The 23,397-nt window shown below is 45.5% G+C and overlaps 1 protein-coding gene across 2 annotated transcripts in view; it reads left to right on the top strand.

Moving 5' to 3' along the window:
* The window catches only part of LAMC1 (laminin subunit gamma 1), a 127,619-nt gene that overhangs the window by 57,074 nt on the left and 47,148 nt on the right, over nt 1-23,397 (top strand). For both annotated transcript variants that reach the window (XR_014220752.1, XM_082226642.1), the window contains exons 2-5: nt 10,609-10,913; nt 15,565-15,695; nt 17,741-17,907; nt 22,987-23,175. Coding sequence is in view for 1 of the 2 variants with exons in the window: in XM_082226642.1 (XP_082082768.1) it covers nt 10,609-10,913; nt 15,565-15,695; nt 17,741-17,907; nt 22,987-23,175 (792 nt within the window). In the remaining variant the exon portion in view is untranslated. The remainder of the gene's footprint in view (nt 1-10,608; nt 10,914-15,564; nt 15,696-17,740; nt 17,908-22,986; nt 23,176-23,397) is intronic.

Raw genomic sequence — 23,397 nt, 5'->3', positions numbered from 1 at the left:
AGCACTTCAGGTGAAAGGTGAAGCATGAGCAACTTCCACATCTCCCCTCACTCTCCCAGGCACCCTTTTAATTGAGCATTCCTTATTATTTGTGCTCATGATTGTTATCAGGGCAGTTATATACAGTACTGTACAGTACACTTTCAGTGGCATTGTACATTGCGGGAAATCATTCTTTTTCATTTGCAGTAGGTGCATGCCCTGTGGTTTCCTGCTAAATCCTATAATTTTTTCTGACATAGATGTTTTGGGGTTTTTGTCCTGCTTTTGTTGCAGTATAGTGCAAGAGTGCTCCTCCAGACAACAAACATGTGATAGCACTGGAGAAGCATAATAGAACAACTAATGATGTGTGGACAGTTCAGTAGAGAGTCAGTGGTATGACAAAGAATGTAGCTGAAACAGGTATGGAAGCTTTTCGAAAGGGTTATCTTTCTTCATCAAGATCATTGAAGTTGCTCTCTCCTTTCTGCAAGAGGAAAATATATTGCTGCTGTACTTTCTAACACACTTCCTCTCTGAAGAAAACATTTTAAATGCATTTTCTATCCATTCTGTTTCGACCTGCATGCACCTTTTGTGCAGAGTAACTCAGCACAAGGTTAATATAAAACTTAAAATCCACTTTTGTAGCACAAAGCCCATCCCTTTTGGTAGAATAAAGCAAAAATAATGAAGCTAGTTTTGTAGCATGAAGCCCATCCTTTAAGCCAACCCTAATATTTTTGGCATCTGAAGAAAGGCAAAAGTTGACCTTCTGCTCTTCTTTGGAATAAATAAACCATTTCTTTAAAGGCTTTCAGACACTGGCATGCTGAAATGACTGGGCTTGGGTTTTGTTTTTGTTTTCTATTTAAAATATGCTGGTTTGGTTCTGGGCATCAACTAGAAGCCTGGCTTCAAAGAAAAATAGTGTCGGAAGAGTTAAGCATGCGCAAATAGACACTTGTTTGCTGGTGTAAATGTGTAATTTAACCCATAGGGCCTAAGTACATGTTACATATAAACATGTGTATTTGAACCCTGATAGCCACATTCCCCCAGGAGAAACTGTTCAAGAGGGAGGTCGTTTCAGTAGAGGAGTAGAAAATCATAGAATTGTAATGTTGGAAAGGACTGAAGGTCACCTAGTCCAACTCACTTCATAGAATCATAGAATCATAGAGTTGGAAGAGACCACAAGGGCCATCGAGTCCAACCCCGGGCCAAGCAGGAGTCTCAGTCAAATCATCCAGGACAGATGGCTACCCAGCCTGTGCTTAAAAACCTCCATGGAAGGAGAGTCCACCACCTCCTGTGGGAGTCTGTTCCACTGTCAGACAGCCCATGCTGTCAGAAATTCTTTGTGATGTTGAGTTGGAATCTCCTCTCTTGTACAGAGGTACCTTGGTTTTCGAACTTAATCAATTCTGGAAGTCCATTCTTAAACCAAAGCCATTCTTAAACTGAGGTGCACTTTCCCTAATGAGGCCTCCCATTGCTGGTGCCCTTCCACCATTGGGCTTCCATTCGTAGACCGAGGTTAAGTTAGCTAACCGGAACACTATTTCCGGTTTTGCGGAATACCAAATGGTTCAAAAACAGGGCTGTTCTTCAACCAAGGTACCACTGTAATTTGAATCCATTGCTTCTGGTCCTACCTGCCAGAGAAAAGAAGAAAGCAAGCTTTCTTCATTCTCCATGTGACAGCCCTTTGAATATTGGAAGATAGCTATCATATCTCCTCCCAGTCTCCTCTTTTCCAGGATAAACAAACCCAACTCTCTCAACCATTACTCATAAGGTTTGGTTTCCAGACCCTTAATCATCTTGGTATCCCTCCTCCACACACAACTCTAGCTTGTCAATATCCTTCTCGATTTATGGTGCCCAGAACTGGACAAGGTACTCCAGTGTGGACTGACCAAGGCAGAGTAGAGCGGTACTGTTACTTCCCTTGAAATAACATACTATTGCACCCTGTTGACAGTGGATTGGACTCCTTCAGAAGGTTGTGGACTCTCCTTCTTTGGAGGTTTTTCAACAGAGGTTGGATTGCCATCTGCCATGAATGCTTTAGTTGACATTTCCATGCATTGCAGGGGGTTGGACTAGATGACCTTCAGGGGTCCCTTCCAACTTGACCATTCTATTGTTCTGTGATTCTGTGCAGCCTAGAATAGCATTACCTTTTCCCACCTACTGATTCTTGGCTCCAAATCCCTTCCCCCTCCCAGCTTCTCCTAAATAGTAAAAAGATAAACAGGTAAATGACCTGGACTGTTAAGTCCAGTCAAAGGCGACTATGGGGTGCGGCACTCCTCTCTCTTTAGGTCGAGGGAGCCGGTTTTTGTCCACAGACAGCTTTAAGGGTCATGTGGCCAGTAGGACTAAACTGACAACGGGACACCGTGATGAGTGCCAGAGTGCATGGAAACGCTGTTTACCTTCCCACTGCAACGGTACCTATTTATCTACTTGCACTGGCAGGCTTTTTAACTGCTAGGTTGGCAGATGCTGGGACAGAGCAAAGGGAGCTCACGCCATTGTGTGGATTCAAACTGCCAATTGGCAAGCCCCTTAAGAGGCTCATTGCCGTGAGGGGTTTTTTCGTTATTAAAAATAAAAGTATGCTTATCTCATCACTCTTTAGTTTCTCCATCCGTCTTCCCCCCAAAAATGGTTTAGAAATAACTTCTAAAATAAAAGCAAGTGATAAAAAAATTAAATCCCTCAACACCAGAAAGTTTGGTGGTAATCTGTGTTGTAAACCTTTTTGTCTCAGAAACAATTATTTCTAAACCAGGCAAACATTCCCAATTTTGTGGCCTTTCCTCTGAGCCAGATTTTTGGGAGAAAAAGGCTTGCTTATTTATTCTTTCCAGTAATTGCTGAACAGCAAACTACAAAGCATTTTAGCAACTTTAATTTCTTATGCCCCCCCCCCGCCATGTCCTGTGGTGCGCATAGGAGAGGAAAAACAATTGATTTGAATGACTTTCTCAGCAGCCACTAAGCAATAGAGCGAGTTATAGACCTTTTGGGATTACCCAACTTTCGTGGTTCAAGCGTGAAACAATAATACCGCAGTGTGATTTCTATGATAGTCTGGAGATTTTTCTGTTCTTACATGTCATTCATTGGAATCCTCTGTGCTGTAATGGGACCGTGCTTTGAATTCCATGTTAGGAATAATAATCTCGCAAGGTGAAGTTTTTGAGGGATGCCTTGGTTATCTATTAATATTATACACAGGCAACTCCCCATTTACACAGGGGTTGTCTTCCAAGGCACCGCGCACGTCAGTGGGACGCATGTAAGCTCGTTCTGCCCCTGCCCCCTTCTGGTGCCAAAAACGGCATGCGTGTCAGCGGTCATGCGTGTGCCAAACATGCACAAATGGGAAGTATTGCCTGCATTGTAATGTTATACAAAATGCTTACAAATTCAGGAAGGGCAGGCCCTGCTTTGAGGGGCTTATAACATCAAAATTGAGACAGCAGAGAAAAGGGAGGGAAATGGGAGCAGGAGGAAACCAGAAATAATATTTTATTATTTTCGGTTACACATACTTCAGCTTAGTTACAGCAGCGGGTTATGTGGACTAGTGGACTGTTCTACACGCTTCATGGAAAAGGTGGGTTTTGAGAAGGAAGCAAGAGAGATGGCTTCAGAGGGGCACTTCCGGAAGGCCACCCAACATTTGGGGCCAGGGTGGTTGCTGAAAAAGGAAGACTGAAAAGCCACATGCACACACCAGCCTTTTGAAACCCAAGCTTTAGTATTTTATTGACCCATTGTGGGTTTTGTTCTGTTGCATTAGCACAGTGGTCAGTTTTTGAACTGTTTTGTAATATGACACCTGCAAGCAAAACATCTGGTTGCCTTTGCTTAAGGCTTGTTGCCTCTGTAGATCATGCATGCTAGACTTTCCCATGGACAGCATTGATGGAAGGAGCCCACATTTAGGGCCTCTCCAGAAACTTGCTTTTGCAAATCCAAGTTATTGGTGTTTTAGAATCATAGAATCATAGAATCATAGAGTTGGAAGAGACCACAAGGGCCATCGAGTCCAACCCCCTGCCAAGCAGGAAACACCATCAGAGCACTCCTGACATATGGTTGTCAAGCCTCTGCTTAAAGACCTCCAAAGTAGGAGACTCCACCACACTCCTTGGCAGCAAATTCCACTGTCGAACAGCTCTTACTGTCAGGAAGTTCTTCCGAATGTTTAGGTGGAATCTTCTTTCTTGTAGTTTGGATCCATTGCTCCGTGTCCGCTTCTCCGGAGCAGCAGAAAACAACCTTTCTCCCTCCTCTATGTGACATCCTTTTATATATTTGAACATGGCTATCATATCACCCCTTAACCTCCTCTTCTCCAGGCTAAGCATGCCCAGCTCCCTTAGCCGTTCCTCATAAGGCATCGTTTCCAGGCCTTTGACCATTTTGGTTGCCCTCCTCTGGACACGTTCCAGTTTGTCAGTGTCCTTCTTGAATTGTGGTGCCCAGAACTGGACACAGTACTCCAGGTGTGGTCTGACCAGAGCAGAATACAGTGGCACTATTACTTCCCTTGATCTAGATTCTATGATTCTATGATTCTACGCCGCCTCCTGGGAATGCTTGCAGCCACATATATTGCTGTGCTTTCCTTTGGACCACATCAGCGAGACCGAGAGAGAGGGCTTGTCGTCTGGGCAGCCCAGGGCCTCCATACAGGCTTCACCCTGAGGAGGTCGCTGCTAACACAGCGATTTGACTTCACCCCTGGAGGCACATGCCATTGTCTCTCAAGACAGGCAGGTGCCAACAACAACAGGGACAATCTGAGGGACACAATTAAACTGTGAATATGCTAGTGCATCTTATTGCAGTTATTGCGTTGTTACACACCAGTCTCCTTGCATGACTAAGAAGTGCACAGGTGACTGCACACACCCTGCAAACCCACATGTGTGTAACATTGACAACCTCTCACAAGCCACATTGAGCATGCGAAATAGGGTCTTATATGTGAAAGCAGTTGTGCCACAGTAAATTTGTTAGACTTTAAGGTGCCACAGCAAACATGACAATTTTTCATGGGGAAAGGAATCTCGGTGACTTGTTATGGCAACAGGTGTGATCAGTGGGTAACAGAAATTGTTCAAAGTTTAAGAAATCTATGCTCCTTGAGATGTTAGCCAGTCATAAATGGCTGTGTGTTCTTTTGTGCTTGAATTGTGCATGTTTGTGTGTGTGTGTGTGTGTGCACGTGCACACACACACACTCTTGCGCTTGCACACATGCACTCACAAACTATCCTCATCTCTGTTGGGCAAAGGGCATTCTGCGGTATCTGCTTTTGTTGCTTAGTTGCATCATGCATTTATTATGGTGAGAGAGTGTGTGCATACAATCCTGCCCACTGAGGTGAAACAATAACAGCTGGTGTGCAGCTGTATACCTCACTCTGGGAACTTTTCTCACAGCCAAGAAGCCCTGAGAGGAAGGTGGGGGTAGGAGCGTTATTTATTTATTTATTTATTTATTTATTTATAGGCTCTTCCCACAGTTGTAACTCTTGTTAACAGCTTCAGGCACCCCAGGGGCAGCTCTCTAGTTCTTCTTCTTCCGCAGGTTTATTCTTTCTGATGCCACCAGGACATAACAGCAAGGGAGCCCACAGGGCATTTGGCTGCCTTGTGGACTGGGAGTAGCACAGGAGTCATTTGTCTTGAGCTTTTCAGGAGGCCGTTGACAAAAAATAAAAATAATTCCTAGTTATCCACCCAGACTCAGGAATGGCAGCCAGTGTGCTCCACTGTAAAATCTGAAAACAATAAGCAGCATCCCCTGTTGCTACAACTGTGGTGGAAGGCTGTCTAGCAAGCTCTTGCTAAAGAAAATTCCTTGAAGCGTCTCTTAACAGAAGTGCCAGTGTTCTTGAACAGTGAAGCTTAAGAAGGCTCATTTCATTCCCAGTTCAAAAAGGAGGGTGGGGTTTTTTTTTTACACCCCCACATGTAACTCTTGGAGCTCTTATAATGGATTCTCCATGTCCATTATAAATGCATAAATGAAAGCTGCTTTCCTTCTGTCACTTTCTCAGCACCACCCCTTCAAAAATGTGCCATCCGCACTGCCCAGCTGATACAGTCGAGAACATGCCTCATAATTTTAAGTATTTTGCGCCATTGCCTTTTTGCTGGGGAGAACCTTTTCCCCACTTAAGGAACTTTGCCCCAAAGGAAAAGTTTGGGAGGGGAGGCTGCAGCCTGCGTGGGTAGAGAGTACTGTATATTGTTGCAGGATTACACGTGTGTTCCCCCTATTTCTTTCTTTATCACATTCATGCTGCATTATCAGCACCAAAGTGAACTCCCGCCAGGGGACAGGCCTGGGCAGAATGTCTGGAGGTCCTGGGCTGCCTAGATGATGAGATCCCCTCTCAGCCTCACGGATGTGAGGAAAGCAGAGCAGGATGTTTGGCACCAGTGTGGTTGCAGGGGTGCCAACCTGAATAAGGTCAGCCCTGCCCCACATAATTGATCACATGATGTGATGCATGCACACCAGTTGAATGGCAATGGCCATCAACTTTGGGGGGGCTCCAGCCCCCTCAAATATTTTAGGGGGGGGCAAGGTCCCCATGGCCCCAGCTCCTATTCCTTGCAGGAGTTGCCAGAAGGAGACCTACAAGACACCCGCCAACTGCCTTAGGGACTCCACTCCGGATTTGCGTTGGGTTTACTCCTGCGCCCTTTCTTCTCCCAAAGATGTCCCACAAGTCAGTGGGTACAGATTGTTCCTCAGGGTTTACTCCCAAAGCCGCTCTCACAAATGAGTGTAGGTGCAAGGCAGCAAACGTTTAGGATCAGTGTTTTCCTTCTCCTAGGTGGGTTACCTTCCTAGGTTGACAGGCCCCACCTGCTCCTCACTTCCCTCCACAGCATGTGTAGAAACCGCCCTTTTGACCATTAGACCCACTACTGGTCTCGTCCACTCAGTTGGCTGGAGTCTATCTTCACATGCAGTTCCTAAATCACCAAGGATTTGAAACTCATTTGCTACCCTCACTTGGTTAGTCTAGTCCAAGCCGTTCCTGGCATGTGGCTGCTATTGAATGCTGACAGTTTCTACGCGTCACAGTGGAGAGCTGAGTGCAGAGTGGGGACCAGTGGTGGGTGGACTACCCAGAAGGAGCATGTCCCCCCCCTCTTCTAACACCCCGTGCATTTCTATGTATATACACACACAAATACGAAGCAGAAGTGATTTCTAGGAAGGACTGTAGGCATGTGGCTTTCAGAGAGCCAGAGGATGCTGAGGTTTTCATGAAATTAGGCCAAGAGTAGCATGTTTCCCACTGGGCCACAAATCCCCCAACTCACAGGTAGGCTATTATAATTCTGCTGCAGTGCTGTAATAGATCAGTTCCTTTCAAACTGTCCTCTACTACCGATGGTCTTGCTGAGGAATAAACACCAAAAATGCTGACAACATCTTGCCTTCCATCCTTTATCACTGGCCCTGCAATTCACAACTATGTGAGAGTACAGAGTTGCTCCAGAGTACATTTGCAGTTCACTTGGGAAACCTTTGGCCCTCCAGATGTTGCTGAATTACAATTCCCATCACCTCTAGCTACTAGCCATGCTTTCTGGGGCTGATGGGAGTTGTAGTTCAGCAACATCTGGAGAGCCAAAGGTTCCTATCCCTAGCCTTGGTGATAGAGCTGTTCATTTGGCTGGCTGTGGCAAGCTATGACTTGCATCCAGCTGACCAGACAGGGAAGCTTTCGTAACTAGAAGAGAGGTGACAAATGGAGGCAAAGTTCAAGCTTACTTGCCAGTGGATTTTCCCATTGAAAACAGTTGACCTTAAACATGCTTCCCTTTCCCTGGGCTGTGCCCCAACGTCTGTTCTGTTTCCAGACCATCAATGTATAAATGGTAAAAGTTTCTGGGGGTAGCAGCATTTGCACCTGTATTTGCAAGGCTGCCCCCCCCAATGTGCCCCAGAACCACCTTGCTGTGGGTTGGGGTTCCTTTTCAGATAACTTGATGAAGGAAGAGTTCCCTGTAGGAGATACTTCGTAAAACCGCTGAGCTAAAGGGAGTGAAATGCTGGAGTGCCGCACGTTCCTAGGATGCAAAGCTGATCATGGCTGGTTTATTTGACGTTTACTGAGCCTGTTTGGGGATATGCCAGCAAATGGAAAGAATCTATAATGGAGAGGCCTCTTTTCACAAACTGGGTGGGAAATGTATGTAGGTGGGCAGGGGGGGTGGGGTGGAAGAGAGTGGGGTTTTTGTTTGCTTTTTGCTAAAGCTGATAAATCCTGAAGCTATTCTTCATTTGATTGCCTACAAAGAATTAGTATCAAAGGGGGATTCCCCTTTTCTTCCTTCCTGGGATGGCTAAGTTGAGTCAAAAACAGTTCCTTGATCCTAACCACAATGGCACGAAATGAGGAGCTAACAAAGGCTCTGATTGTCACAACAAGAGGCCCGACTATCCCAGTTCTCTGGCTTGGCTCCAGCATTTCCTCTTTGCTGTGTCAACTATAGGGAAAGTGAAAGTATGAGCCCATCATCTTTGTGGGAAACGTATATTGCACTTCTGAACCAGTTGCTGTGGTTTCATTCAGTGTCATACACAGAAACACGTCTGCTGTTTTGGAGTTCTAAAGATTATGTGAGACTCAAGATTATGCAAGTACCTTTTTAAAACAAAGCAATGGGGTGTTGTTTTTTTAGCATTTATTTATTTAGCCTTTATATAAACTTTCAAGTGTTCCAGATATTTTGCTTAGGAAGCTGCCTTACGGTCTTTCTAGCGCTGCATTGTCTGGCAAGCGCTCTCCAGAGAGTGACAACCCTGCAGTGTAGTTCAGCTTCTACGTGGTTTGCACAGCAACCATGCTGTGTTGTCCAGATGTATCAGCCCTTATAGCAGGTTGGGGTTTGGTCTGAAACAGAGAGAGAAGCTTCCAGTAACCCTGAGGTTATAGGGCACAATTGCTCTATGAGAAAAGTTGTGATGTTTGGGACTTTTTAGTTTAGAAAAAAAGGGTGAATAAGAGGGGGAACATGTACAAAATTGTGCATGGTGTGGAAAATGTAGATGCTCAGGGTCATCCAGTGAACCTCTTCACCCAGCACAAAATTAAACCGGACTTTGTCCCCATAATATGTACTGATGGCCACCAGCATGGATGGCTTTAGAAGGGGATTAGACAGATGCATGGGGCTTGTGGTTATCAGGGGATGCTAGCAACAACGGCCATATGGTGGAGACTACCAGTTTCTGGGAATCGGATGCGGAGAGTGCTGTCGCACTCGGGTTCTGCTTGCAGACTTCCCATAGGCGTTTGGTTGGACACTGAGAGAATGGGGTGCTGGAGAAGTGGGACTTTGGCCTAGGACGGTGCTGTGTTACCTGTTCCTTTTATCTCCATATTACACGTTGTGCTGGGTGAGTAGTGTACAACCCTACAGTGTAATCCAATGACCACTAACATTGCACCCTCAGATTTCCTTTCAGGCCATGGAGGAGCCTCATGTTTCATTGACTTGCATGCAGACCGGCTGCACGTTTCATATGCACATGAGGTAGTGAGACCTATGTTGGAGCAAGGACTCCTGTCTTCAGTGCTAACTTTTGGAGTGTGCTTCTTTCATCCTCCTCAGCCTCAGTTGCTTGGGCATTGTTGGCATAGGGGAAGAAAGGACCACCACAGTTGCATCCCATGAGTTGGCCCCGGGCAGAGTATGGTACTTAGGCACAATACATCTGAGTTAAAATCTCTGTCCACCCCATGACATTCACTGGAGACCTTGGACAGGTCAATATATCACTCACCTTGCTTTGGCAAATGAAGGATACGTCCCATTCATTCTGCACTGAGCTCATGTGGAGGACGGGCTGGATACAAATGCTATTGATTAATTCTTCCTTTAGTAAAATGACAGAGTGGGCAGTTGTGCTGTTATGAAAAATTCAAAATAAATACCAGTTGCACTCCTTGCAGGTAAAATGACAAAGCTGTGTGCACACCACTCTCAAACATTTGTGGCACATTTTCAGCTGGGAAGAAGTGTCCATTCTGATCTAGTGTGCTAAAACTCCCTCTAACCTATTGCCTAATGTCTTTTCTTGCCACAAGTGACCAGGATAGCGACCATTTACAAGTTTACAGTATGACAAACATAGCCTTTTCGTTTTGTTTTGATATTATAAACATAGCTTCTCATTCTGATTTTTCACACAAACATTTATAGCAAGTCGACCCTGCAGACTTTGAAAAGAACGAAGAGATATTTCTCTCTCTGTGTGTGTAGTGGTGTAGTGGTTAAGAGCGGTGGACTCGTAATCTGGGGAACCGGGTTCGCGTCCCCGCTCCTCCACATGCAGCTGCTGGGTGACCTTGGGCCAGTCACACTTCTCTGAAGTCTCTCAGCCCCACTCACCTCACGGAGTGTTTGTTGTGGGGGAGGAAGGGAAAGGAGAATGTTAGCCGCTTTGAGACTCCTTAAAGGGAGTGAAAGGCGGGATATCAAATCCAAACTCTTCTTCTTCTTCTTCTCTTCCTGCCCTTGTGCTTTAGTCTCAAACTATCAACACTTTTTCTTCTTTTACAGGAAAGGCCTTTGATATTACATACGTACGCCTGAAATTCCACACCAGCCGGCCGGAGAGCTTTGCCATCTACAAACGCACTCGGGAAGATGGCCCTTGGGTGCCTTACCAGTACTACAGTGGCTCATGCGAGAACACCTACCGCAAATCCAGCCGTGCCTTCATCCGGACCGGGGAGGATGAGCAGCAGGCCCTTTGCACAGACGAGTTCAGTGACATCTCTCCACTCACGGGGGGCAACGTAGCCTTTTCAACACTGGAGGGCAGACCCAGCGCTTACAACTTTGACAACAGCCCTGTCTTACAGGTAAGGAGAATGGGGATGGGATCGGGATCAGAGGCTGTGATTGAGGAACATCTCTGTTCTTCATATCTAAGTCTCTCCTGGGTACAACCAGAAGAAGACACTAGGCAGCTCCTCTCTACTTTTTATGGATAACCCCAATGTAGGCCCACAGCATGCTCCAGTTAGCGAGGTTATCTATGGTCCTGCTTCTTCAGGTGTGTTCTGTATCTTGCTGTTTAGCAGCTGGTCAGGGAGACCCCTGGCGTGAGACGTGACGCAGCTTCAGGTTTGCGCCTGAGTGCAGCACAGTGGGAATGGACAGATCTGAGCCTCAGGGTGCGATTCCTCACACATTCTCTGGCACAATCTCTATTGAAATGAATGGGAACCACAGAACAACCTGTCTGCTCCTTTGAAGGAGACCGATACACATGTGTGATGAAGAATAATTAGTAAAACGGTAATGGGAGAGCTTGGGAATTGGGCTGTTTTTGTGGTCCACCATGCAGGTCCAGTGGTTCATTGCAGGGGGGAACTGGTGCAGATTTTTATAAGGACATAAGAAGAGCCTGTGGATCAGGTCCCATCTAGTCCTGTTGTCCCACTGGCCGTGGGAAGACCACAAGCAGGACCTGAGAGCAGCAGCACTCTCCTCGCCTGCAGTTTCCAGCAGCATTATTCAGAAGGACAGTGCCATTGGAGAGCCTTCATAGCTATGAATTTGTCTAATCTTCTTCAAAAGCGATCTAAGTTGGGGGCCATCACTGCCTCTTGTTTAACTGATCCATTTAATTTTACATCCTGTCACACCTCCTAACAAGGAAACCAGGCATCTTCCTTTTAAGGGAAACAGAACTGTTGTGTTGCATCGCTGTTGTATTTGTTTTTCCGTGGGATCCGCCTGCTTCCTTTTCAAATTGGCATCAGCATATCTTAAAGCTATGAAATGAACAGGAAAAATACTGGTTGCTGTGAACATGAAAGCCTCACTGATGATTCTTCAGTATGTGCTGGAATGCAGGCTCCCAAGAAAAGACAGACTTGAGCCTAAGAGCCTTGGGGCAGGTATCTCTTCTGGAGCAATTATGTTGGTTTCCCTTGGGTTGTGGTGAGTCTATGGGAAAGCGGAAGCTGAGAATTTAAAACAAAGCATTTGTGTAAGTATGATTCATTGTGTGTATTATACATGGGTACTTGGTTCTTAGACTGGAAAACTTCCAGCAAACCAACAACATGTACATATCTTTGGTTAAATTTTTTAATTTCTCCCCTACTTCCTGGACCAAGCAAAGCATTCCAAACCATTTAGAAAGAAGGATATGGGATAGAAATAAATCCCAAGATACGCTAGCATCCCTGAGGACTCAGCTGCTTAGTTGAGTTGAGCTGTTAGGATGGTTCAGATGTAACGCTAAGCCATATTTTGGCATTATGTACTAGAACCTGGCTCCATCTTCCCCTTGTGTGTGACAGTTGGTCTTGAGGCAAATCATCACTGGCCATTTTCCATTAACCAGGGTAAGATGTAGGGAATTGCTTCATATGAGGGGAAGGGAGGGACCACCCATGATCTGATTATGAGGAGGCTGATCTGGCATGTATCACTGAAACCTGGGTGGGTGAACATGGTGGAGTTGGTCACACCCAGCTGTGCCCACCGAGGTACTCAGTGCACCATCAGGCCAGACTTGAGGGTCGGGGAGGGGGAGTTGTTGTAGTCTATAGATATTCTCTCTCTATCCCTAGGGTCTCTGTCCAGTTGGGGGGGGGGTGTCTAGAGTGTGTGTTCCTGGCATTGGCCAATCGGGACAGATTAGGGATTCTGCTGGTTTACCACCTGCCTCTCTGCCCAACAGTCTCCCTTCCTGAGCTGACAGAGCTGGTCTCGGAGGCGGTGTTGAGGACTCTCATACTGCTGATTCTGGGGAACTTCAACATCCATGCCAAGGCAGCTGGCTCTGGGGTGGCTCAGGACTTCATGCCTCCATGACAACCATGAGGCTGTCCCAACATGTCACCGGCCCAATGCACATGGAAGGCCACACTCTGGACCTTGTCTTTTCAACTAGGCAGGAAGACGGTGATTTGAATGTGCGGAACATTGACATCAGTCCCTTGTTGTGGTCACTTCCTGTTTAGATTTAGAATTTCAGCACCTCCCCCCCCCTCTGCAGAGATGGGGGACCTATTAGGAAGGTCCACCCTTGGCGGCTGATGGATCCAGTGGGATTCCAAATGGCTCTGGGGGGGGGGTTTCTGGCTGATATGACTGGTGCGCTTGTTGAAGCCCTGGTTGACCTCTGGAACACCCGAATGCCACTAAGTGCCCTCTCCCACTTCGTGGAGCCCGATTGGCCCCCTGGTATACTCTGGAGATAAGGGCAAGGAAACAAGCTGGGAGATGGCTTGAATGCAAGTGGAGGAAATATTCAAATGAATGCAACCAAACACTGGTAAGGGCTCATTATTGAGCCTCCCTAGTGGCAGGGAAGACAGCAAAAAAGGAACAGCTGGCTGGGCCAGGGAGGTGATCAATGCCTCTTGACAAGAGGGGTGGTCCCTGCCTGTTTGAAGGAGGCAGTGGTAAAACCACTCCTTAAGAAACCTTCCCTGGACTCAGAAAATCCAACTAACTACTGGCCAGTTGCTAATCTCCCTTTCCTGGGCAAGGTTCTGGAGTGAGTAGTCGCAGACCAGATCCAGGCACTTTTGGAAGAAACTGATTTTCTAGATCTATTTCAGTTGGGGTTTAGGCCCAGTTTTGGCACAGAAACTGCTTTGGTCACCCTGTATGATTACCTCTGTTGAGAAAAAGATAAGGGAAACATGTCCCTGTTAATTCTTCTCCACCTCTCAGCGGCTTTTGAAACCATTGACCGTGGGATCCTACTGGAGCGACTCTCCGAACTAGGGGTGGGTGGCACCGCTTTGCGGTGGTTTCAGTCCTACTCGGATGGTCTTTCCCAGAGGCTGTTCCTTGGGGAATGCTTTTCAGTCCTGTGGAACCTTCAGTGTGGGCTTCCGCAGGGCTCAATCCTATCCCCTATGTTGTTCAACATCTACATGAAACCACTGGATGGGGTTATTCAGAGCTTTGGAGTACGTTGTCAGCAGTATGCTGATGACGCTCAGCTCTATTTCTCCTTTACATCTGCAGGTGAGGCAGTGGAAATGCCTTGATAATGGACTGGACGAGAGCCAACAAACTTAAACTCAATCTAGATCAGACTGAGGCACAGTTAGTGGGTGGTTCCCTAGACAGGATGGGCTGGAAGGCTGCCTGCTCTTGATGGGGTTACACTTCCTCTGAAGGGGCAGGTTCATAGCTTGGGGGTACACCTGGATCCTTTGCTGTCACTTGAGGCTGAGGTCTCAGTGGCCTGGAGTGCCTTCCATCAGCTTTGGCTGGTGGCCCAGCTACGTCCTTATCTGGACAGGGATAGCCTAACTACTGTTGTCCATGCTCTGGTAACCTCAAGGTTAGATTACTGCAATGCGTTCTACGTAGGGCTGCTTCTGAATATTGTTCAAAAACTTCAGCTAGTGCAGAATTCAGTGGCCAGGTTGCTCATTGGAGCAAGGCGGTTTGAGTATATTTCACTGATTCTGGTCATCCTGCACTGGCTACCAATGAGTTTCCAGGCCCAATTCAAAGTGCTGGCTTTGACCTATAAAGCCTTAGATGGCTCAGGACCGCAATACCTCAAGGAACTCTTCTTTCCATATGAACCTACCCGGACCCTGAGATCATCTTCTGAGGCCCTTCTGAGGGTGGCAACACGAGAACAGGGCCTTCTTTGTAGTGGCTCCCCATCTGTGGAATGCTCTCCCCAAGGAAGTTCGCCTGACGCCTTCATTAATACACCTTTAGGCACCAGGCAAAAACGTTCCTTTTTGACCAGGCCTTTGGTTGATCTGATTTACATCCTATTCCCTTTTAAAATGTGCTTTTTTGTGTGTGGGGATATTTTGTTGTTGTTTTTCTTTTTGTTATGTGTTTTGTGGTTTTACATCTTGATTTTATTCTGTGAACTGCCCTGAGACCCCCAGGTATAGGGCAGTATATAAATTCAATAATTAATAATAATAATGTGTCCAGAAACTGCAGGTTTTGCACAACCTGGCAGATCCAAATGCTCTGTTTGTGACTTTATGGTTGTCACAGCACAGAGCAGTAACTAGATGTGTGATTGGAGAATGAATGCACAGTTGGTACAGAATTTTTAAAATGCTGTTCATAGAGGCTTCTTAAGCTCTCGTGTGAGGGTATAAAGAGATTTTTTTAAAAAATATAACAAGTTTTGATACTGGATGAGTTGGGTTCTCAAGGAAATAATGAATAATGTGGAATTACAAGGCCCAACAGGCCTACTGGCAATGGCCTCATTTGCATGTCACTTTAAACTATAGTTAAACGTGACTATGGTTCAAAGCAGAACCTGTAGCAGGACGAAGTGTTGGGTACTCTGCTCCCCGTCCGCCTCCTGCTGCTGCGTGTGGCTTAGCATGACACCTGAACCTTGCCTCTGGGCTTGTTTTCCCCAAGCAAACCACAAGCAATAAGCCCAAAACAAACCTTGGCTAGAGTCACATAGAATATATGCTATACATTGAGTGTTGCTGTGGCTTGTTCATACGTGTATTGTGGCTTAATTTCAATTTCCCCTTTTAGGAATGGGTAACTGCTACCGATATCAGAGTCAGCCTTAATCGCCTGAACACCTTTGGAGATGAAGTTTTTAATGATCCCAAAGTTCTCAAGTCTTATTACTATGCCATTTCTGACTTTGCTGTGGGTGGCAGGTAAGTAGTAAACCACATGCAATTATATATTTAATATCTTAAATAAGTGTTTGCTTGGGGCTTCTGACTGCATCCCCCCCCCATTTTTATTTGTATGTACACACAGTTAAAGTGATTTTTCATTTAAAAATGATGACTTAATAAAACATCTGTTACTGAACTTGTGTACTGGTATTTAACAGGCTCAAGGACTATTCCAATATCTATGGTGCATTCTTCAACTTCACTAGATTCGTGTAACCAGGTCAAGCTTATAAAGTTCAGTAGTACTTCTCATATTACTTAGCGTTGTTTACATTTTATGAAAAGTCTCTGTCCATGATAAAAGAGGTTGTCATAAAGTAAAACCCAAACATGAGAATTTAACCCATGGGCAGGCAACCTAAGGCCTGGGGGCCGGATCCATCCCAATAGCCCTCTCAATCCGGCCCGCGGATGGTGTGTTTTTACATGAGTAGAATGTGTGCTTTTATTTAAAATGCATCTCTGGGTTACTTGTGGGGCATAGGAATTTGTTCATTTTTATTCCCCCCCCCCAAATATAGTCCAGCCCCACACAAGGTCTGAGGGACAGTGGACCGGCCCCCTGCTGAAAACCCTTTTCACTGGTTAATAATTGTTCAACAGTTCAGATGAGAAGCAGGGGAAAGTATTGCTAATGGCTGTGTGTTAATTGCAGCTCTGCCTTATCCCTGACTTTGTTTAAGCTAACAGTTGTCTATAAAAGCTTTCCATACAAATACTTAACTTTTCCAACTTGCTCAGAGCACTTTGTATATATTACATCAGTAACTTTCACAACAGCCTTCTCAGTTAGGCCAGTATATTTATCCCCATGCAAAGATGTGGAAGAAGCAGACAACGGATGCTGAAGAGCTGGTTTGCATAAGGCAAATAAGGTAGAAGTTGGGCTTCTTGGCTCACAATGCACTCTTTGAACTTCTAGCCACTAAACTCTGGCTGCTAGAGTAGGTACACAGAGTACGTATCATTTGTAAACTTTGAACTTGCTTTATACAACTTCATCATGTTTGCTCTCCCAGTAAGTTATGTGCTCTGGCATAGTGGGAGCTAATAGCATTTTTGATTCATTTTTCAATAATATCAGCATCCCTTATCTGCCGTTGATTCACTTAAATGTGTCAGTATTCTTCAGTCTGTAAAACAATAACACTTCTGGCAGAGTCATAACACTTGGGTTGTGTCTAAATCAGTGCTTCTCGAAAAATTTTCTCTGGGCCACACTGTCAGAATTAAAATTTGCTTGCACCACACCAAATGTTTTTATTGATGAGAAATGTGTTGGAAAACAAAGAGACACAATTCCTAACAGTGCTTGATTTATAACATAGAACACAACTACTTTATCATATGATGGTGGGACACCTAGAAGGTATAAAACAATGCAACTACGTAAGAGCATGAATCATTCCTAAAATATAATATGATTGTGCTTGAATTTTCCCACCACACTTGCCATTCTCTCCTGCCACACTAGTGTGGTGTGTCACACCATTAGAGAGCCACTGGTTTGGGCTAACTCTGGAGAAATCAACTGCATAATAACATGGTGGAGTGGATGTGAGAGGGGCACCTGAAATTCTTGCTACTTCTATCCTGCTCTTTCTCCCAAAGAAGCCCAGGGCAGCAAAGGTAGAAATGTCACAACAGGTCCCTGTTTGCCTGTCTATACTGCACGCTTTTCATTGGCAATATTCCTCAATATTGGCGATTCCTCAAGGAATATGGAAGCACATTGGGATCGGTTTCTTTCTTTTAAAGGAAAAAAAAATTAGAAATTGCTTTCTCACCTACTACTTTGCTTTAGCCATCACTTGAGAGAGGTCGGGTGACTGTATTGGTTCATTGTATGTTAAGAAATTTCCACTGCCCTGAGAATCACTTTCCTTGGGGTGGAGGCGGGAAGGAACAGACAGACCCCAGGAGTTCCTTTGATGTGAGTCAGTCTGGTTGTGTAGGAGGTTTGGACTCTTGTGGGGCACAAGATGTACATTTCTTCCTGAAGTCTTGCTCCTACCTTGCAGGTGTAAATGCAACGGCCACGCAAGCGAGTGTGTGAAGAATGAATATGGAAAGCTGTCCTGCAATTGCAAGCACAATACCTTTGGGGTGGACTGTGAAAAGTGCCTCCCTTTTTACAACGACCGGCCTTGGAGAAGAGCAACGGCAGAGAGTCCCAACGAATGTTTGCGTAAGTGTGCTGGGTTGTTCTTAAATAATCTGGCTTTGTCTAAGAAGCAAAATCTTCCTGCCAATTATTTCATCACCTCCTACTGTCATGTGGGAGGTAGCCAATTTTAAAGCTCTTTGGAGTGTTCTCTTCCTTTTTCCTCCTGGCAAGATCCAGTCCCTTCCTGTCTCTTGTCATCCTGTATTAATTCAGGAGCTTGGCTTATTTTAAACCCTACCTCAAACGTCTTTGTTTCCTCTTATCAGTTGGCGTGTGTTGTGTGGTAGAAATGCCTTGGAACCTGCAGAGTGTTGGGTAATTCTTTGTCTCGTATCTCAAGATTCAGACCACACTAGGTGCTATACAGCTTGTTATCTGTGGTTATTGTTGGCACACCGATCTATTTACCCAACTGCAAGATAAAAAATGTATTTCTCATTTATGCATTGTTGATTCAGCATAGTCCTCTGGACTTAACTAATTATCACCAGGAATTGCGTTCTACGGATGAAAATAAATAGATAATCTGTGCCAGGATGACCCAGATTCCGCAGCCACAAAAAAGGAATTCTATAATATGCATGAAATATACAAGCTGATATGCAGGACTCTCCCTTTGCATACATTGCTCTGCTTCTCCTAGTCCTGGGAAGAGGCCAAAGATCATAGAATTGTAGAGGTGGAAGCAAACCCCAAGGGTCACCCAGCCCAACCCCACAGAAGCCTTGCCCTCTAACTAGTAGAAATCCTGTTCAGCAATCCCTTTGGCTTTTGAGACTTCCCCCAGGTGTTGTCCACATACTTTAAAGCACATCATTGTAGCCATTAGTACTAGGAAGTGTTTGGTGGTTGGGTTGTTTAAACAAATAATAATAATAATCTGGGAACTCTATTCTGGATGCTACCCAAGACCTAGTGTTTTTCTGAGTTACTGTGGGGTTTGTGATATGCAGGCAGTCCTTTCTTTTTTGAAAGGGAGAAAACCCAAACCTTAGGGGGAGAAAAGGGAGAAAATTTGGATTTATTGTCTTTCCTCCTGGGTGCAAAGTTCTGATGGGGAGAAAGGTCATGGGACTTGAGCTTAAACCAGTACAAGGGACTGCTGTCTTCCTAGAAACTGCTGTAACCCTCAGGCTTAAAAAATACCCTAGTCGTAGAGTGGGTTAGGTGCATCAAGAAACCGTCTTTGTGAGATGTGTCCATCAGAATGAACCTGGTGCCCAGAGCTTTATTCTGGGCAAGGCACCTTACAGTTGTTTCCATAGTGACTGCTTTTCTTGTGGGAAAAGTGCTTACATATGGTACCATGGTGGTGTTTGGGAGGACTGCAGTGTGTGGCCGTCAGATTTATCTTCTGTCTGGAATGTACAGTAGAATAGGATGACAGTGAAGCAGGGGGAAACTGTTGTAAGGCAACTGTCTAAAAACTTCTGTGTGCAATTGTTAGTTGTTTTGTGACATCCTTGGGAATCAGTTTAAGTGATCATAGAAAGAGGTGTTTTTTTTAAAAAAAGAGGAGAAAAGTATTGATAAAAGCAGTTTATTTTAATTGCTTGATCTGATACTTACTATATCTTCTTGCTTCTGGAGTTGCAAAGTATTTCTGGCCTTCAGAGATTTTTCAAATGGACACAGGTTTGCAGTACAATAGAGTTCTGATTATAGATGCAAATGATCTCTCCTGAAGAAACTGAGAAATGTTTGTGAAAATTATTTCCCTGGAACCCTCGTTCCTTCAAGGTATGATCCAGCACCATGAATGTAGCTGAAACTCAAGTGAAGACTGTCAAATGACCCCCTGAGTCCTATCTTTGGATACAAGTGCATGTTATAAGAAGAGCAGCCTCATATCAAGTTCCCCATCCCCTTCCATAATGGGCAGCACATCACTGAGCTGTGTGTTTCTCACTGTGTCATTGGAGGGAATGTTCTCCTCACTGTTGAAATAACAAAATAGTCACCAGTCTTTACAACATAAGCCAGTGATGCTCACACGCATCTGTGCTGGAAATCCGGACATCCAAAACATATGAAGAATTGTTTACAGACCGGCTCTTAGAATCAAATGCATTTGCAACAAAGATAAAACACCAAAGGATCACTGAAAATAAACAATGTCTCCTGCAAAAAAGAATATCCTCCACATGTTGATTGCAACATCCATTGGGCTCCCATCCTGCCTAGAGAAAAGCACCTCCATCAAAGTGAGGGGCCACCTGACCTGACAAAGAGCAACATATCCCACGTGTGGGAGACCTCCACCCACCATCTTCTAGCTATCACTTGGCAATCAGAGAAAGCTACTTGTTGTTAGATTTAGCAAACCATTCAGAGTTTGCTATCAGCAAGCCTCCTGTTACTGCAGTTTGCCAGCCTTCCATTCTACGCAAACTGTTAGTGAGAGCTTTACGTAAGCAATCCTGGGTCTTATCCTTGTAATCTAAGTGCTGTATCACCTGTGCGTATTCCATAGATATAGCTACCTTCAAAGCACCAGGACAGGTAGAACATACCACTTCAAACAGAACATCACCTGCAGATCATGCAAAATAATTTATATCATTGAATGCAAAGAAAAGAAAAGAGAGAAAGAATGAATGTCATATTCAGTATGCAGGTAAAATTACAACCAACCTATGCACACATTTTAGAAACCACAAATCAGTGATTTTGACCAAAAAAAAGAGGTGGAGCAACCTGTTGCCATACACTTTATTTCTGAGCGCCTCGTGGGACTTAATAATTGGCACAGAGGTGCCGGCAGATCCAACCAGGTTAGCAAGAAGGCAGAACCTTTGGATGCACACAGTGGACGCCTCAGCACCGCATGGCCTCAACCCAGAGGATACAAGCAGTGTGGCTTCACTTCAGCAAAACGAAGGCCTTCTGTGCACACCCTAAAACTGCCCGCTTGGAAACAGCCTTCTATCTATCAGAGGAACCAAAGAATGTGGATGTTGAAACATTTTGCTATAAGAATTTAAAATGTCTGTGAGAAGGCATTCTCCTCGTAACTACAGATAATAATTGCCTTGCAGCATCTTGCATTTCCCTCTGCCCAGACAGTCTGCGATGGGCCTGCACTTTTTGAGTTATGGTGATGCTTCTGGAATTCCCCCACGCTTCTTAGCTGTAGCACAGGCTGTATGGTGCTTCTTTGTTCCTTCCCATACATTTGACGGGTGGGGTATAACACCTGTGCTGCATGCGGACTCTGCACTCTGGTGAGCACCCAACACAATGGCTTAATTTTTGAAGGCACAATTTAGCCTGCTTCATTGCACGCTAGTGTGCTCTGGCCTCCAGCATTAGAATCGCTAGCTTACTGCATGGAGACGGAAGGCAACATTTCTTCCTAACTTGCTTCATGTGTATGCTGAAAGTTCCCAGCTGTATATGCGAGTCTGTGACTTGAGTTGAAAGCCTGACGAAACTGGTGTCTGATGGGCTCTTGTTCTGCTCCATGTCCTAGACATGAGCAATTAGGCCTGTCGGTGCTAAGGAAAGCAGAAGGTTTGTTCTCTCTCATTCACATGCACAGACACACAGGATGCAGCTGGGGCAGGCTGGTCTGGCTGCTATCTTTCCCTGCAGTTTGCATGCCAGAGAGCAGCGTAAACTGTGTGGGAGGGCTGTGGGAAGGCTAGAAACTGTGGCACAGCTGGAGAGACAGCCGGGTGGAAAATCTAGTACACTCAGCAACATATCGGGACTCCGGCCCTTTGGGGTGAGGGGGTGGGGAAGGCACGCTCATGGACAAAGGCTAATTGCCTCCACCTCCTGGAGCCTCGGGCAAGAGCAGGTGAACCATAAGGAGAGTGCTATTCTGGTTTGCACCATGGCGCCTATGCAGCTCCCTGCGGTTCCTCTGCCTTGGGGGAGGGGTTACCCCAAAGCTGCTGGAGTGAGGATCAGGCAGCAGTTCAACCCTGCAGATGCAGGAAGGGTGTGTCCGCTTGACTCTGCTCTGTGGACTGGCAGCTGGGGGCCTGGGAGCTCAAGCCTGGCTTTCCATTTGGACCCCCGCCCCCAAGTCTGAGGAATTGCACCCGCACCCTTAGTCACTCTAGCTGTTTCCCTCATGTACGCCAAGACCCAGGGAAAAGGGGATCTGGAACACAGTGTACGAACCTTAGCAGATTTCCCTCCCGACGTTCCCACCTGCCTTGACTTGTGCACCAGAAATGGGTCTGCGTAGCACGAAGTTCATAAGCAGAGCACTCCGTGTGTGTGTGTGTGTGTGTGTGTGTGTGTGTGTGTAAAAGAGCATGTTGCCTGTGTTCCAGCTTACATGGGAACTGAAGGATAGAGCCCATGTTGCTGGCCGTTATTTCTTTTTTAGTTCAAAATACAGTGGTACCTCGGGTTAAGTACTTAATTCATTCCAGAGGTCCATTCTTAACCTGAAACTGTTCTTAACCTGAAGCACCACTTTAGCTAATGGGGCCTCCCGCTGCTGCTGCGCCGCCAGAGCCCGATTTCTGTTCCCATCCTGAAGCAAAGTTCTTAACCTGAGGTACTATTTCTGGGTTAGCGGAGTCTGTAACCTGAGGTGTATGTAACCTGAGGTACCACTGTATGGCTTGGTGTTCTTTTTTTAAAAAAAAACCAGGAAAAAGCAGGGAACTAAGCTCTACTACATCCCAACCTATGGGATTTTTGGCTCCAGTTCAGAAGCTTCACCAACCATCTCAGCCTCTGCTACCTTTGGTGTCCCCCTAAACTAATATGAAGGAACCACACTGAACTAGTTTCTGAAAATCACTGAACTTGTTGAGCTTGTATATTCTGTATGGTAAACCTGGAATGTTATCTGGGGTCCCAAACACTTACTGCATCATCTCCAAACAGGTAGAAACAATTGCTTAATTTTCTCATCTCTTTACTTCTCCCCAACCTCTTTTCATTCTGAGCCATTTGGTGTTTCTGTTAATCTGCATTTTTCTTTTGGACTGAGCATCTTCTTTTACAACTTTATAGACTTGGTAGCGTTTACTTCTGGATTTGTTGCCCGGAGGGTTGGGCAGATGGGAAAGGGTTTAGCAGGGAGATGTGCTTAGTGGCCTACTAAACAAGCGCATGTTTGTTCCTTACCTCTAGCTTGCAACTGCAATGGCCGGTCACAGGAGTGCTACTTTGATCCTGAGCTCTACCGTTCCACGGGCCACGGTGGCCACTGCACAAGCTGCTTTGGTAATACTGACGGACCAAACTGCGAGAGATGTCGGGAGAATTTCTACCGCCTTGGGAGTGAGGAAGCGTGCCTGCCGTGTAACTGCAACCCTGTGGGTGAGTGGCAGAGATGATGAATCTCTTTGGGTTTTTCAGTTGTTAAGCTTCCAAAGGGAGAGAGTTCTTGACATGCTTTGTGGGTTTAAATTGTAACAACTAGAATAACATTTTGTGTGAAGTCAGCTCTTAAATCAGCTTTAGTTTTTAAAAGGTAGGGGGCCTACCAAAATGGTTGTAGTCCTAATGGGTGGGATGTATGTGAGATGGAGAAGAGACTGT

Source organism: Podarcis vaucheri (assembly GCF_965113315.1).
Source record: "Podarcis vaucheri genome assembly, chromosome: 6".
Lineage (NCBI taxonomy): Eukaryota > Metazoa > Chordata > Lepidosauria > Squamata > Lacertidae > Podarcis > Podarcis vaucheri.
Note: the sequence above shows the minus strand (reverse complement) of the source record. Positions and strands in the feature narration are given on the sequence as shown.